At 47.9% G+C, this 17,901-nt stretch overlaps 1 protein-coding gene across 1 annotated transcript in view; it reads left to right on the forward strand.

The window, feature by feature from the left end:
* LMX1A (LIM homeobox transcription factor 1 alpha) overlaps positions 1-17,901 on the forward strand; it is a 163,760-nt gene that overhangs the window by 107,859 nt on the left and 38,000 nt on the right. The window contains exon 3 of the mRNA XM_029933191.1: positions 7,126-7,358. Coding sequence (XP_029789051.1) covers positions 7,126-7,358 — 233 coding nt within the window. The remainder of the gene's footprint in view (positions 1-7,125; positions 7,359-17,901) is intronic.

Here is a 17,901-nt window from a genome sequence, read left to right on the forward strand (position 1 = left end):
TGGTATTGGGTCAGAGAGGGTCCCCCAAACACTGTTGGCTCCTAACCTAAGTCCACAGAGGACAGACCCCTTTCAGGGTCCCCTTCAGGTACTTTGGGGCCCAAGGGCTGAGTAGCCTGAAGGAATCAACTCGGTGCCTAACCCCTGCCTTTCTTCTATGTGTGGGTGGCAGTGTCTCGGGACCCAGTCATCTCAGCTGCTTGGTTTCTTTACTTATTTCCCTGTGAAAACAGTGCCAGAGAGGCTATAAGAGAAAAATGGAAGGAGACTATGAATCAGACACCTCAGAGTCTCTCTCCTGGGAAGGAGAGGCGTCATGAATGAAGCTGAACTGAAACATGGTGACATGGCCTTTGGTTCACGAACGTGTTCTACTCACTCGAGAACTAGAGTGCCTCTCAAACTCATTGAGGTGCTAGATGGAGGAAATATGGCCGTCGCTGGCACCCCGTGAGTATTTGATAAAGATCCCCTCCCTCTTCTCTCTCTTTCACAAGCTTCTCTCCCATTGAAGTAAAATAATAACTTGGGGACTAAACTACATCCTATACCTTTTTCCTTATGGCCTTAGACTCGTTCTTGAGGACATTCTCAGGTGTCATGCCTTCGTATCAGCTTTTGAAATGCCCCTGTCTCCTTAACTAGTGAGGAGGATTCCCAACCCTGTAGAAAAAAAAAAACAAAAATGCATGAATTAGAAAAAATGGGAGTGAATTAAGAAATGACACAGCCCTAATGGCTTTCAGATGTGCCTTCGGGGCAAATTGTTTTCTTCATACAAAATCTCTTCTAGAAATACATTCTAAGGGGGTGCCTGAGTGGCTCAGTCGGTTAAGCGTCCGACTTCAGCTCAGGTCATGACCTCACGGTTCGTGGGTTTGAGCCCCACATCAGACTCTGTGCAGACAGCTAGCTCAGAGCCTGGAGCCTGCTTCCGATTCTGTATCTCCCTCTCTCTCTGCCTCTTGCCTACTCATGCTGTGTGTCTCTGTCTCAATAATAAACATTTTAAAAAAATTTAAAAGAAATACATTCTAGAAATCCTTTTTAGAAATCTATACGTAATAATGTAGAACAACAGGGAGAGACAAGGAGAGCATGGGAGTGAGTCGGTTTTCGCTGGAGTGTGCATACACATGTTTGTGTGTCCGTGAGTCCGTACACAATCTCTTTTGGCCTCAGTCTACATACATGTTGTCCCGTATCCATGCACATGTATTGCATCTCTGTAAACCTGTGAGTGGGAATGATACAGTTCTGGAAAACACTGTGCTTGGAGAGTTGCCTAGCATGGCCGTGGCTTGCTGGACACCTTCTGGAGACCTGGATTTGGGCACCGGTGGGGACGGCTGTGTTGGTGGCCAGGTGTGACGTGAGGACACCTCAGGAGCAGACTCTCCCCCTCCCCCCCCCGGAGCTTCTCCATTCTTGATATGACATGCAGGACTCTGCCATTCAAGACAAGAAAGGGGAAGGACAGTGGCCCGTTGGTAGAGGAAGCACTCCCGAGCCCTGGTCTTCCTGCTCCCGCCACGCACCTGTCCCCTTCCGGGCTGTGCCCCCAGGCGGCCAGCAATGGGCAGGGAGGCGGCAGCTGGGCTGGGCTCTCTCCCAGGTCCCGGCCCGCAGTGGCGGGACGGTCTCAGGCCTGTGCTCTGCCTGGCAGCATGGTGAGCAGTGAACCCGTGGGTTCACCCCCCAGCCGAGGCCGCACTGCACTGTTAGGAGACGAGGTCGTGTCCACATCAGAGCTGGGCAGGGTGGGCAGACGCACTCACGCTAATGAGGAAGAAGCCCTTTCCCAGGATAGGGCTCGGAAACTTCTAAGTGTCAGTAGCCACCTTTGTGGCAGAAAATATTCACAACGAGCAAAAGCCAGAGAGGCAGGGCAGATGGGAAGGACGAAAACTTGTGCTTCTACCCCTGACGGTCACGAAGGACTCCACGTCCACCTTCTCGTATGGTCCTCACCGATCCGGCAATGTCATCATCATTATTGCCTTTTGTATCTGAGCAGACGGGAGCTACAAAAGATTAAGTGACGGGCTCCAGGTCCCCCTCACTGCTTGGAAGGGGCAGAGTCTGCCAACCCAGGCTCTCTCACCAGAGCTGACGGCTGTCCATCTCCCAGCTCTCGGCTCCCCAAGGAAAGGTGTGAGTGGGGCATGGAATGGAGTCGCAGCCAGGTGATTTCCCTGCCTGGCAGAGGACAGGGGAAAGCGCCATCAGGAGGAAGAGAAGGGGCAGAGAGAGGGCAAGACCAAAGATTCCATGTCCCCGTAAGCCAAGCGGGTGGGTCTCTCCTCTGTGCCAGTCTGGCTCTTTCCCTCCTGTGTACTTCAAATACGCCGTCCTGTGGTCTTGGGTTAGAGCCTGCTGCATGCTGGAGAAGGGGGCTCCCTGAGGCCAGGGCAGCCCTGTCAATCGCCACATCCCCAGCGCCTCTGTGCCAAGGGCATTAACTCGCGGGAGAGGAGTGCTGAATGAGGGCTTCGTCTCTGGGATAGGCACTGGGTGCTTTTCCATGAGCTCAAGGGTATCGTTCCCATTTCCTAGGTGAGGGAATTAGATGCAAAGAGGAGATGAGGAATCACTCGAGGGGTCTTCAGGGGGCAGGAGAATTTGTAATGGTAGGATAAGTTGGGAGTTACTATGTCTGCCCAGAAGCGCTAGATGTCTCTGGAAACCTTGGCTAGCTTTCCAAGGGCACAGCCCGTCTGCCAGGCTCTGAACCCATAGCGAGGTCTCATTAGCATGCAGAGGGGGAAGTGACCATGGGGGACGCCATCCGGGGCATTGGGAAGAGACAGGCTGTGTTTTAATTACGACCTGGACTTTTGAACAAATCCTTTTCTCTGCTTGTCTGAGCCTTAGAGAAAACAAGTTGTGGGAGGTGTGTCGTCGGCAGCTGGGTCCACAGTGGTGCCCGGACAGCTGTGTACACATCTGGCACACAGGTGGTGGACTGCATGTGCCTCCTCCTTGAACTGCTCTGAGGTGAGTGGTGGGGGTGGGGCACAGGAGTCAAGGAGGTGAGGTGCACTTGACCTGGTCTTTGCCCAGAGGGGGAGAGCTGGGTAGAGAGAAGGCAGAGAAACAGGGCTGCTCCCCCTCTTCTCGGTCCGTAATCCCCACTGACCGTGACCATTTCAGGATTTGAGCCCAGACAACTCCAGCCGCTCCTGAGTCAACATGGTGGGCTTTCTTTGTTGAGCTCACCCTGACCCTCCCCTCTCCAGCTTGGGGGAGATTTTTAGAGTGGGGGCTGAAATTAAGAAAGGCAGAGAAAGAGGAGGGGGTTCACGGGGTAGAAGTTAGACAAGCACAGATGCTACCACCTGCGGCCGCAGATTCTCAAGTACTTGTTGACTCCCTGGGAGCGTTTGCCTTGAGTCTGTTTAACAGTTCATTCCAGGGGAAGGGGAGGAGAAGAAGGGCTTTGGGGACAAAGGGCCTTTGACCAGCTCCTGGAAAAGCATTGATTCGTTTGCTCAGGTTGGCAAACAGTGACTTGGGACTAAGGGCCAGGGCTGAACCGGGTGATTTTCTGCCCGAGGCATGGCATCCAGCGTGGAGGCGGGGAAGTAAAAGCAAATGTTTAAGGGACTGGTGTGGAGAAGGAAAAGGCAGGGCTGCTGGCATCTGGAGTTCTGGTTCCGGGCTGTCGTCAGGGGGAAAGGAGCCACACCAGCCCCTTGGAAGTTGAGAGGCAGAGGGTGGGCCTATCGGGATGGGTGTTTCTAAGGTGCTCTTGATGACCAAAGAAGGGTGTAGGGGGGCGGTATGGTGGCCCAAGGCCTGGGCTGAGAGAGAGAGAGCGAGCTCCCACCTTCCTGATCGTGCTCTGTGCTAGAATCACCGACTGCCTGGCCTCTGTCCTGGGAGGCTGCTCCGTCAAGGAGTCATGAAAGTCAGCCTCATTCTCTTCTTTAAGCCCTGGCTTCCTCCTCCCAAAGAATCTGAGTGGCCTCCATTTTTCTTTTGCCGATCTGTGTACAATGCCTCTTTGGGAACTCCTCCTTCACTTCCTCTCCACCCTCAAAACTACTCCCTTCTTCAGAGACAGACCCACTGTGCACATGCATAGACTTCGTGTCATAAAGCAGTACGGCTTTAGAGCTGGGAAGTGATTCTATTACCCACAAACTCTGGCTTTATGCTATTCTGTTTTCTCTTCAATGGACATTGCCTTGTACTGGGTGCGTTTCCGGTTTCCCACAAGTAATTCTCTATGGGTTGACATAATTTGATGTTTGTTTGTTTGCTGTGCTCTCCAGGGTTGGGGACTTTGTGTAATTTTATGCTGTCAATGATGGCCCACACCTAACAGACATCATGTAGGCTTGTTTATTACACGAATGCTGCCCGGGGGTGGTTTCTTCCCCTCCCAGTTAAGACAGTGGGCGGTGTTAGTGCACAGGAGGTACTCTGAATGAATGAGTGAAAAGTAGAGTAGACGAGCAAACGAATGTAGGAATGAGCTTTTGGAATGAATGGAAAAATAATGAGTGAATGAGTGAATGAATGCGGGGATGAACTTTTGAGTTGGGATTGGCCACACTGAAGCCATGGTGGTGCTTTGCCTGCCTATAGGAAGATGCTCTTCTGTTATTCTTTTTCCTCAGCTGCTGATGGCATGAGGCTCGTTAGCAGAACATGGTGCCATTGGCCACCTGATGTGCCCTGAGTCTGCTGCGTCTTGTCTTCACCAAGGAGAAGGAGGGGTGTGGAGTTTTTATGTACTCTGGCCATCCCACCTCCCTGCCACCATCCCCACCCTACACCCTCTGAACTGCCCGTGTCTGTTGACCTTGCTGGTGTGTAAGGACAGACAGATAGTGGTTTTGAGAGAGATTCTTTTTCCCCTGTTGCACTAGTACTTAAAAAAAAACCTGTTTGGGGCACCCGGGTGGCTCAGTCAGTTGAGCATCCGACTTCAGCTCAGGTCATGATCTCACAGTTTGTGGGTTCGAGCCCCGTGTTGGGTTCTGTGCTGACAGCTCAGAGCCTGGAGCTTGCTTCCAATTCTGTGTGTCCCTCTCTCTTTGCCCCTTCCCTGTTCATGATCTGTCTCTCTCTATCTCTCAAAAATAAATAGATGTTAAAAAATTTTTTAAAAACCTGTTTATTTTGGAGATATAAAAATGAGTTCTATAATGAATCAATCCCTGAGATATTTTTAGTGTTTGTTATCTTTGTGCTTATGCCAAAGACGTTGATGAAGGCAATTATGTTTCATGAGGCAATTTAAAAAAAAGAGAAAAAGAAATAGATCTGTACATTTTAGCCTGTCCCAGACTGCCCTGAACTGTTACTGGTCTGGGAGGGCACGGAAACGAGTTACTTTCATTGGGACCCACTGTGTGGCAGCCCCTACATGAGGCTTTTTCGTCATGTTATTTTAGGAGAACCAGTTAGATCCATGGGTCAGATCACATCCACTTTCATGGAGTCTCCACCGTGTGCAAGAGGTTGTGGGCTATATTCCATAGGCCTGGTTCTTCTACGACAGGCTATTGGCAGGAGAAGTCATAAGCCTAGGAAAATCTCACCGATAAGGCAAGATTAAGATACTTGAAGTTAGCAGTAGGAAGCCATCCCTGGAAGACTTTGGGAGCTAGAGGAGGTCGGCCTGACTTCTTAACAACAGCCAGGAAAAGAGTGCTGAGGGGAGGAATGGCCTGCAGGCCGTTGTAGGCATAGCTGGGAACAGAGCCCAGCCCTCTGGATCTTGCTGCTTTTTGTGTCTTGAAACATCTCCAGGAAATGACAGAGCGACCTACACAGACAGTTCATGTAAAGGTGTTCCAAGGAGAGACAGCTCCTTCAGACTGAGGCAGGGGAGGTTGGCTGGATTCAAGCAGGTGGTAGGTGGCTTGTCCTGAAGGGTGGGTTGGATTCAGTTGGATCAAACAGAGAAGGGGCAGGCTTTGCGGGTGTATATACTCCCAGAGGCAGGGAATCACACACGGTATGTTTGCAGGAGTGGAGACCTTCTCCTCCTCATCTTCCTCCAGCTCGGGAGCCCGGAGCTCCCCCATTTCCAAATGGAGGGCTCTGGCCCCTCCATCCTGGTTCCCTGGTGCTGTTGTATCAACGACCCTTGTCTCTGCTCTACCTTTGGTACTACGAAGAGTTCCTTTCCCTAAACAGGGCTCTGATCATGTTAGAAATTGTTCAGCAACTCCCCATGCCTAGCCACATGCTGTCCAGCCCGAGAGTGGGCAGTCACGGCCGGCCTCGCCCGCCGCCCCTCCTGAGGTGCCCCACCTCTAGCCTGCTTGGAGCATACCCAGCATGGCTGCGACTTCGGACCTTCCCATGGGGGGTCCCCCCCTCCCCACCCCTGTATGCCGTCCACCTGCCCACCTTCTTGTCTTTCCCTTCACTAAGAGGCACTGACCACATGATACATTGCAGATCGCTCCAGGAGCCCCTGATCCTTCCTAGTTCCTTCCTCCTCCATGTCCCCGCTGCCATCATTTGGATATGTCTTGTCTCTTCCATTAGCCTGAGCTCATTTCTGAAAGGGATTTTCTTTTATTCGTTGTCACGTCACCAATCCCTACTGCTTTGGTTCAGCATAGACACACACTCTCTGTGGCTTGTTGAAATTAACAGAAGGGAAATAAGAATTCAGCCCTGGGAGAGAGGCTGCGTCCATCGAATGCCACGCCGAGAAGCTGAGATGCAGTTCCTCTCTCAGAAACCAGCCCACGCGCTGGTCTCCCCTGGCCAGCCTGCTACGGATTCACATCTGGGGCTCCCCCTTATGCCTACTGATGGGGGGGATCCCGGACATTTGTGTTACTCCCCAGGAATTTGGGACAGCTGCCTGGTGCCCATGTGTAGACCACCCTCCAGGAGCCCCATGTCCTAGATCACCCCATTTGCACCTTGGGCAGTAGCTCAGACTGTCCCCAGCGCCCCTGCTTTTTGTTAGCCTTTGGGAGGCACTCAACTGAATCCCCTGGTTCGATTCTCCTTAGGGACTCCATCCTCAGGATTTCGAGTGTATTTCGTTCCAAAACATCCTGGGAGCCTTGTGTGCTATTGACCTGAGGCCAGCTGGCCCCATTCTGACCTTTCTCAAAGCCCCTGCTTCCCTTTCTCCCCCACTGCCAGGTTGTTTGCTGTCAAATGTGGGGGCTGCTTCGAGGCCATTGCACCCAACGAGTTCGTCATGCGGGCCCAGAAGAGCGTGTATCACCTGAGCTGCTTCTGCTGCTGTGTCTGTGAGCGGCAGCTCCAAAAGGGCGACGAGTTTGTCCTGAAGGAGGGGCAGCTCCTCTGCAAAGGGGACTATGAGAAGGAGCGGGAGCTACTGAGCTTAGTGAGCCCGGCGGCATCAGACTCAGGTGAGTGCCCTGTGTGTGGTGGGCGGGGACATGGGCTGCGGGATAGGGAGGTGGGCTGATGGGCTGTGTGGCTTCTCCTCTAGAGGACCAGCCACCGGAGCAGCTTAGTTTCATGGCAAAGCAGCTCTGTGCATTACAGGCAGTTACCCATGTAAGGTTGGCATGATCTCTTATGGGTCAGGAATTGCCATGATGATGCTGCGTAACAAGTACCCCCAAATTCCACGTGTTATAAATGTAAACACTGAGTCCAGGATTCACAAGCCTCTAGGTTAACGGGAGTGACTCTCCCTCAGGCTGAGCACCCGCAGGTCACCTGGAAGTTGCTGAGCTCAGCTCTAGGCTGCAAACCAGGCTCAAGTCTGCTCTGCTTGATTCACACCAGGCACCAGGCTTGAGAATCAGCAGGTCCAAGGCATGGCCTTCTCTTGGCAATGACAAAAGTGCAAGGAGGCACATTCCAGCCTCTGTTCATTCTGTATCTGCTAATGGTTCACTGGTTAGACAAATTAAAAGCTTTAGTCCAACCCCCGCCCCATGACTCAGTCATTCATGTGTTTGACTCTTGGTTTCACCTGAGGTCGTGATCTCACGGTTTGTGGGTTCAAGCCCCATATTGAGCTCTGCAGCTGACAGGGCATAGCCTCCTTAGGATTCTCTCTCTCTCTCTTTCTCTTTCTCTCCTACTCTCTCTCTGCCCCTCCCCTACTCATGCTGTCTCTGTCTCAAAATAAAGAAAACATTTTTTAAAACTTAAAAAAAAAAAAGCTCAAGCCCGAAGTCGGGGGAGGGGGAGTACTCTGCACGCACTTCAGATCCTGCTGGAATCTATCTGAGGCTCCATGGGTCAAGCAGAGAAAGGAACTAGAATGTGTCTGTGCCACAACCCAGCCCCCCCTACCCTTCCTGCCTTGGAGTGGCGGGGGGGTTGGGGTAGGGGTTGGGGAGAGGGGATAGGAGAGACCCAGAGATTGTATGCAGCACATTTCAGGAGGCCAGAGAAATTGAATTGAAAGTGTCCAAGCTGAGCCTGTGTCCCCCCAGGGCGGCATTTGTCTGGTTTGCCCAACCCCCTTTTCTCCAAATCCGCGAGAGCCGAGTGGCCTTACTAATTCTTGCCGTTGCCAATCCCAATGCAATTCCGGTCCCGAGAAAGTGGCTGTAACCTCACACCATGCACCTCTTCAGGCTCTCAGGGGGCCTCTGAGACCTCCCGTTCTTCATCTGGACTTTGCTGGCCTCTAGCACATCAGTGTCTCTAGCACTCAGCTCCACACCTTGAGTTTTCATTTCCTCTCTGCCTCTGTCCCGCACTTTGGGGTCTTGCTGGCACATTCTCTAAGCTTCTCTCTCGGGGCTTTTGCACCAAGGAAGACTCTTAATGCCTCGTGCGGGCGAGATTACCTTTAACTTCTCCTATGGGGCCACACATCTCACTTTATTGCGGTTGCCTGTCTGGCTGATTGTTGTTCTTGCCAAGGGCTAAGCCGCAGGAGGGACAGCAGGTGTCTTTTTACCACTGTGTCCCCAGGGCTTAGCCCAGGCCCAGAACACTGAGGGTGCTCAGTAGAGATCTTTGTGAAGGAAGGAATAAACTCATGAAACAAAAGCCCTGCGAACAGATGCTGGAGTCCATGGGCTGTGGGGACAGGTGGGGACCTCGTCTTGGCTGCCATGTGACTTGAGGCAACTTTCTATATCTCTCTAAGCCTCAGTTTCCACAGCTGTAAAGTGGTGATAATCGTGCCTAACTGGTAGTGCTGTTTGGGGGGAATAAGAGAGAACGCACACTACACGTCTGATGTGTGGTCGATGCTGGTCCTTGAACGCCTGCCGGCCTGGGATCTTCATAGCGACGTGTTTGCTTCCTGTACCTCCCAGTTGATTCTTCTCTCCAGGCTCTGCTTGCTGCCTTCTGTAACCCCACTCCCGCTGGGCTCGCCAATCTTAAGTTTTCCTGGATTTGTTTTAATTTGAAGGCAGTTCCTCCTTCTCAGGAACACCGCCATGGACATATTGAATATCTCCTCTGGGCTAATTGGGCCCAGGCTAAACCAAGCTTCGTGGCCTCAACTCGGTATACGAAGGTCAGCTCACCCGCTTTTACCCCTCAGGAGCCTTGCTGTGCCCACCCACTTAGGCCTCCTTCCCAGAGTATTGCAAACTCTGCAGATTCCCAAAGGGCTTAGGTGCCATGGGGATCAGAATGCCAATGTGACTTTCAAAAGACAGGCACATCCAGAGGACATACCATTCTTTCTCAACGTGGAAACAAATGCGGCGGTGGAGCCTTTCTTGGTACATGATGGTGTGGGGCTTGATGATGAATTTATCCAGTTGGCCATGGTGAAGACGCACAGATTTTAACTGGCTCCAGACTTAGTAGGAGGCATTAAGGTACCATCCCCCACCCCGCCCCGCCCCCTGTGCAAAGACAAAAAGAAAAAGCTGGATCTGAGCAGCGTTAATAGAAATGTAACTTCCAGAACACGGGAACTATAAGACGCCCACTTTTCTGACCCCACCTTGAGCAGTATGTTCAGTTCAGAGCATTTTGTTTTGAGGCTGATAAGGACAACGTAGAGCTTTCTGGTTCATTTGTGTACATATTCGTTCAGTAGGTGTATCCTGAGTGTTGGCCTTATGCCAGGGAAGGAGTCCTGATGTGAATGGTAAGAATGGCGTGAGGGTGGGGAGACCTCAAAACCATGTCAGATGAAGAAGTTACAGATATTTAGACTAGAAAAGCAAGACTACATAAAGGCACATAACTGCTGCCTTCAAGTGGGTGGATCAGACCTGTCTTTCTTCGGAGAGCAGAATGAGACTTCATTTAATTATTTAACCAAATCATTGAGCACTTGCATTATAGATGGTTAGGTAAAGGCAAGCGATTTGGACTCTGGGATTATTAGAATGTCATTCTAATTATTAGAGTTAACAAAGAGTCAGACTACTCAACAGATAGCCCCCCCCACTTGTTGAAATGATTATCAGTGTGGTGAGGGAGGAGAGTGGTTCTAGAAGACTTCAACTTGAAAAATCTCTCATTGTAATGTTTTGCAGCTATAAGAAAAATGATATAAAAGTCAAAGTCAGAATCCAATTTCTGTATTTTCTGTAGCATTCATCTTGTCAATTATATAAACATTGTCTGTCTTACATCACAAAATGTTGTGTGTGCCCGGGCACCAGGGTGGTTCAGTCGGTTGAGCATCTGACTTTGGCTCAGGTCATGATCTCACAGTCCGTGGGTTTGAGTCCCGCATTGGGCTCTATACTGTCAGCTCAGAGCCTGGAGCTTGCTTTGAATTCTGTGTCTCCCTCTCTCTTTGCTCCTCCTCTGCTTGTGCTCTCTCTCTGTCTCTCAAAAATAAATAAACGTTAAAAAAACTTAAAAACAAATGTTTTGTGTGTCAAATCCTGCCTCACTAACAGGACAAGCTTCTAAGAGAAAGAAGTCCACCTCCTAGTAGGGGGTTAGAGAGAGCAACCCATTCTAGGAGGTGTCCCGGTACAAATACAATCCCTCCTCTCATTTCTGTCCTGAGCGCTCAGCATATTGTAGTTGCTTGATAAATATTTGTTGAGTGAATGATCAAATGGGCTGTCATCTTTAACGTTTTTATCAATGACTTGGATGAAGACACAGAAGGCAGGTCTATTCGATTTGCAGATGACACAAAGCTGGCAGGGCAGGCTGGTGTGCTGGCTGATACTTTTGGTGTTCCAGAAGGTTTTGACAAGCTCACAGAATAGCACAACATCAGCAAGATGGAATTTAACTATTGGGTTCTTCCAGAATTCACTGATGAGAAAAGGGCATGGTGCCTGTTTTGATGGAATGCCACATGGGGTCCACTTGGCCATGAAGTCAATGGGAGCCCCGAGGAATGCTGTCTTAATGGACCTTTCATGTCCCTAACAGATCATTGTAGCACCAGTTCTGCATTCCTTATGGCACATTTAGTGTATTTGGGCCAATTTTAAGTGATGCCTTTTAGGACATCACTGACACAACTAGAGAGGGTCTGGAACACAGTGATGGGCTTATTAAATAATAGCTAAAGAATTTCAGTACATTTAGTTTTGTGAAAATAAGGCCAAGGGAAAACAGGAGAGTCCTACCCATTATGTGGGGGCAATATTACAGATTTTGGTGTCCAACAGGGGTATAGACTAGACCCTTTATGAGAAGGGAAAAAGCTCGTGTCTCAACATTTCAGTTGCAGTGGGTGGAAGACGAGGTCAGTGATCTTTAGGGCTGTTTAAATTTAGGATTGTAGAATCTATGGTTTTATGATGTGGACTGTTCCGACTTATGCACAAGCATGTGACATATTTGCAGCCAAGAAGGATACCAAATTTGGAGACACTTAGCTGCTGGATTTTTTTTCTAGTGTGGCCAGAAAAGCTCTTTTTATCCTAGTCCAGCTTTTCCAGTGGCCTGGAAGTAAGCTCTCAAGAAGAATGGAATTTGTAGGACCCAAATCAGCCAGTCTCCCAGACATGGGACGGCCCTTCGAGTTGCCTGTGAAGGGCCTCACTCTCCCTGGGTCTGGATCTTGCTCTGTCTCATTCGTCCCCATTCTTCCAACTCTCACTTAGAAGAGACTGCTCTCTCTCTCTCTGTCTAACAATACTGAAGTCTCTCTAGAATATACCACCCAGAAGGGGATGAAATCTTCCACATGTAGTCTGAACTAGCACAGTGTTGTTATTACTACTTGTCGTGGATGCCACGTTTGTTCTATTGATGTGGCCTGTGGCTTCATTGGCTTCTTTTGACCTGGGGTGGGGCTGGGGAGCTCACTGTAGGCAACCACAGCTCCTTGCTGGTCTATGTTGCATTTCTTAGTTATCTACCCCTCTTATCTTCATGTTTCAACATTAGAAGTCATCTGAGAGTGTCTTGTGCAGCAGTTTTTACAAACTTTTTTACTTTGATGGGGTTCCTGGGTGGCTCAGTTGGCTAAGTGTCCGACTCTTGATTTCAGCTCAGGTCATGCTCTCACGGTTCAGGAGTGCGAACCCTGCTCCTGGCTCTGAACTGACAGCATGGAGCCTCTCTCTTCCTCTCTCTTTGCCCCTCCCCCACTCGCTCTGTCAAAGTAAATAAACATTATTTTTTTTAATTTTGCAATAAAAGCATAGATTTACAGAACAATTGCAGAGTAAGACAGGAGTTTCCATATGGCCCTCCTCCAGACTTCCCTGAATGTTAACATTTCACATTTATGTTTGCATTTTGATAAATGTATCATGCAAACTAAGATACTAACATAGGTATAGTACTATTAACTAAACTATATAAACTAAAGCTATTATTTGATTTCATGATATTTTTAACTAATGTCTTTATCCTTCAATCCACATTCAATCCAGGTTACCAAGTTGTGTTTAGTTTTATGTTATTTTTACAGTAAGTTGCTTACCTTTTTTATTTCCATTTGTGGAATCACTGATGTCTAGTCAGAATTTCATTTTTTCCTCCAACAATACTTTTATATTTAATTTCTTTTAACAGCCCTCACTATCGACTCAAACTGTGTGTTTTTTTGATTTTCCATTCTGTGGCTTGCTTACCATTTTAAGGCTTTCTTTCTTGAAGACCAGCATGCATTAACATTTTTTAATGGTTATTTATTTTTGAGAGAGAGAGAGACAGAGTGTGAGCGGGGGAGGGACAGAGAGTGAGGGAGACACAGAATCTGAAGCGGGCTCCAGACTCTAAGCTGTCAGCACAGAGCCCGACACGGGGCTCAAACTAAGGAACCATGAGATCTTGACCTGAGCCAAAGTCACTTAATGGACAGAGCCACCCAGGCACCCCTCAACATGCATCTTAGATTATGCTCAGAATAGATTCCTTGGCTATTAGGTCCTTCCAGGGTTCAAACCATTAACTCTTCTTGGCTTACCAACGCTTCCTCAATCAGAACTAAAGTCTGAGAGCCTAAAGTCCTGCATTCCTCCTTTTCTGAGAGTTGAAGCCATCAGCAGGGTAAGGCAGGGCTCCCTTCCTAGCTCTGCTTTTGTAGCAGGATTTTCCCAGAGGAAGCCTGGGCCAAGATCCCCGTCATGAGGATGCCTTTCTGCAAAGGAGGTTTTAGGTTTCAAATAAATACAGGAATTTCATGGCCTCTGTTTATCCAGTAGTACAGACTGCTTGGGAAGGCTTCTACCCCTTCTCACCCCGTGGTCTACACTCCTCTGGCCCCAACACAGTGCCTGGCATGCAACAGGTGCTCAGCAAATGTTTGCTTAGTGTGTGAATAAATTAACTTTGTCCTGTTTTTATTAGCTTCTGAGGTCCTTAGCAGAGAAGTATCAGTCTCCAGTGTGACTCTTACTAGGAGCTGGAATGAATACTCCTGACAACATACTGAAGACTGGGGGTCCTTCTTCTCTCTTAATTTTCCTTAGGGTGTGCGTTATTGCCGCTTTGGGAGGTCTAGGTGCTTCTCTTGTTACTCTAATTGTGTGATGCATCTCTTTTTCCTTCCTTTCGGTATCAGGTTTGGACATTTGTTTTAATTTCCTTCCGCAACCTTGGGATTTTTAAAAAATTCATTACAGGGGCATCTGGGTGGCTCAGTTGGCTAAGTGTCCGACTCTTGGTTTCAGCTCAGGTCATGATCTTATGGTTTGTGAGATCAAGCCCTGCATGGGTCTCTGTGCTGCCAGTGCAGAGCCTGCTTGGGATTCTCTTTCTCCCTTTCTCTTTGTCCCTCCCCTACTTTCTCTCTATCTCTCTCAAAATAAATAAATAAACTTAAAAAAATCATCACAGAACTAATGAGCCTCTCTTGGTTCCAACGTTTCTTGGAAATCTTGTTCTCCAATAAATTAGAATAGAGAGGTAGTCGTTACCTGACAAGTTCTGGAAAATGCATGACTGTCCCATAGAATTATCCTTGTCAGTTCACAGTCATGAATTTCAGAATGAAGATTGAAAGAAAAACTGAGCAGGAGGTATGAGGAAGTGTTAGTTTCCTTATAGTAGTGCAGGGGGCTTGGGGCTAAGGTTAGGTCTGCACTTGAGTCTTGCGCCATACTCACAGCAGTGCGACCTGGGGCAAGTTACTTCCCCCATCCCGGATTCTCTTTCCAAATCAGTGAAAAGTGATCAAGGGCCCGAAACTTGGTCCATGTTTAGTAAATGGCAGACATTGTTCTTGTCTCCGGTTCAAGGGGTGGGGAGCTCCTGGCTCATATGCTTATCTCATCAAAGATCCATCATTTACAAAAGTCTTGTCTTCTGTCTTTGCTCTTCTGTTTCAGACATGTCTGGATAGCTGAACTGGGACCGTGTCAGGGTAGTACAGAGAGAGGGTCTGTCATTTTGGGTGGCTAGGATGTATGGGCTAGAGATGGACTGAGTCACCCCATTGGCCTGCATGTCTCAGAGGTGCTCCCCAGTCTCAAACGTACTTCCCAGGCTCTGAAAATTATAGGTAGTGCTGCATCTTGGAAAGTCAGTGCAGGCCAGGAGGCAACCATCTAGCCACCGCTTCTGGGATTTCATAGGTGTTTCAAGCAAAAATGGGAAGCATGTGTTGAACTTAGCTACCGTTCCTTTATAGACCGGGGAACCGAGGTTTAGAGTGATTCTGATTTGAGCTCTTTGGAGTGCCCGAGTATCTTCTTATTCCTCAATGTAACATTGACTTGAATGTGGTTATCCTGGGGTGAGCTCTTTCTGTGCCTCTTGGTCCGAGGGTGGTGGAATGTCTCCTGTCTTCAAATGAATTACTTTTGGAATGAATTGTTCTTCTCTTCTGAAGCACTAGTCTTGGACTCCATGAAGGACCTTTGAACCGAACAGTTCCCTGTTAGTGAAAGTGAATGCACTGTATTCCTCACTAGGCCTGTTGCAATTGCTCCGTGACACACCGTGATCTATTTATGTCCTTCCAGGTGTTCATCTTCTTAACCTTTAGTTCAGCGAATATTTCTTACAGATGCGTACGCTGTCTCAGGATCTCTGCTGAATGCCGTGTTTTACTTGCAGGAAAAGAGGGGCAGAGGAGGTAGAGAACACTGAACAACGCAAGTCAGAGAAATGTCCCAAAGCCAACCTCCTAATGCGAGGGGAGCAGTGAGGCCCAGATATGAAGGGGTATAAGGAGGCTGAGAGCTGCGGAAGGGACAGCCTGGAGATTGGTTTTGTTATTCTTCCCTTTAAGAAACAAAGGGGCGAGTCTTTAAATAAACAACAAGAAAAACCTTACTTAGGTATTAAAGTACTCTGACAAATAGTATAATTGCTAAAAAAAACATTTCAACCCTAGTTTATGGTTTCCTCTAAAGCAGCGTTTATGGAAGGCTCCTCTAAATAGTATTTTCCAGAAAATTTTAGCTATAGATCACTAATATATATATAAAAGTCTAGAATAAGACTAGACACCAAAGAGATCATCTGTCCCCAAAGATTGGCACGATACCCTGCACAGAGTAAACATACAATAACCATTACCTGTTTTCATTGTTGTCAGCATTGTGAAGGGGGACATGAAAAACATAGATCATGACCAGCACAGAGGTCTTCATGGACATTTTTTGATTGTTAATCTGAAATCCCTGGATAGTAGACAAGAGAAAGTTATAATTGCCTGAGCCCTCTAAGTTGTTTTTAGAATCTAATTGTGTTTCTTGTTAGTATCACTGTCATGAAATTGACCATCAGAGTTATTTGTTGCCTTCAGTCTGGGGCTCAGTGCTGCTTTTTCTTTTCTGAACCTTTGTCTTCCAGGGTGTTTGTTTTGTCTTCATATTATAGACGGAGAAATAAGGACACAGGATACTTGAGTCAGGGATAAGCCAGAATAAGAACTTAATTCTACCAATTACCAAGTCAGGACACTTGATACTCAGCCTCTGCTATAATTGTGAGTTGAGTAGAGTTTATCTTTCATGCTTGAAAAGTTACAGGCAATGTACCAACTCAGACAATGCATTATCTCTTTTCCATCAACTGTAATTTAATTTTGGGTACTTAATTATTTTGGTAGAAATCATAATTTAAAAATAGTGCAGTCACTGCTGAGCACATTTCAACTGCCATAGTGTGCTGTGTGTGTTCATTTCCCTTGCACAGTCCCTGCAAGGAAAAAAACATCAAACGGACAATTGATCATTGTGATTTTTTGCATGATGATGATAATAATTATTGAGTCCTTACTCGGCACAAAGCATTGCTTTAGGCACTTTACACAAATGAACTAACTTAACCTCCAATCAAGCTGATGTGGGAGGCAGTGTTAGAATATTCCCATTGTACAGCTGAGAAGGTGACCATGGAAAAATTAGTAATTTGCTTAAGGTCCTACAGCTAGTAATTGAAAGAGACAGAATTCACACTAGGGCAGTCCGGCTCCAGAGCCTGCATCGTTAACCACTATGTTGTGTTGTCCAGTCGATAAAAACGTGAGGTCTATTTTAAAAGACCTCACATTTTGTTCTCATGTTTCGCTGACAGCTCTCCCTCGCTGCCTGTGGCAACGTTCCAGGTACTCGGTGGGAATTACTACCTGAGGGACCCCAAGTGCAGAATCTTTTCACATACAATTAAAGCAATGAAAACAAGGTGATTGGAACTAAGTGGACACTCCCTTTCAAATCTGTCAAAAGTTCACCTTCTGTTCTAACTCTGGATCCTCCTTAATAATGAGTCACTATCACTGTACTTCTCATGGGCACGTCTTCTAAGGAAGTGGGAGGCTTTGAAGGACCCAAAGACAACATGGTATATAAATCTGAAAATACTTCAAAAGTGCACACACACACATGTGAACACACACACATGATTCGTTTTGTTTTGGTTTTTACAATTATTCATCACTTCTCTGCTCCCATGGCTATCTGATGGTTCTAGGAAAAACCCGTTGACCTTTTGGTCCAGATGAGAGGTACCAGCTGTGCCACCCACAGCCCTCATTAACTCAATGAATAAAAGTACGACAGGAGAGTAAATCAGTAAATATCAAAACTTCTAATAGGCTTCCCTGATCTGCAATGTCCAGCCATCTGTTACGACCTCACTCTCAAGACAAATGCACTCAGATTTGTTTTCCCAGTGATAGTGTTGACATCGTGCCTCTGTGTATCCATCCTTCTTTTGGGTCCTTTCGGAGTACAGTGGCCAGACTTTGCAGTGTGACTGGTGAATGTTAGGAGTCTCCGGCCTTGGAGACTCAACCTAAGACTCTGACCTTCTAATACCTGAGCTAAAGGACTAGAGACTCCGTGTCCTTTACTACTGCGTAGTAAAGATGGGGGTCAGTGGGAGGGGGGCAAATGCAGGGAAGATACTGGTTTTCTTGCACTGATGTTCCAGCCAAGCCCATCAACTTTTAGATGTCTACCCCAGAGATTTCATGATGGATCTGAAGATGCTTTAGACCACATACTGAGCAGGAGAAGAAACCGCCTGTAGCATGGCGTCTGTGACCTAAGAGAAACTCCAGAGTCTAGTTTACTAAGGTTTGGTGGCAAACCAGGCCACTTTGGTATTCGGTGCTGAAAAGTAGATGGCAAAGCC

This window comes from Suricata suricatta, chromosome 3, assembly GCF_006229205.1.
Source record: "Suricata suricatta isolate VVHF042 chromosome 3, meerkat_22Aug2017_6uvM2_HiC, whole genome shotgun sequence".
Taxonomy (NCBI): domain Eukaryota; kingdom Metazoa; phylum Chordata; class Mammalia; order Carnivora; family Herpestidae; genus Suricata; species Suricata suricatta.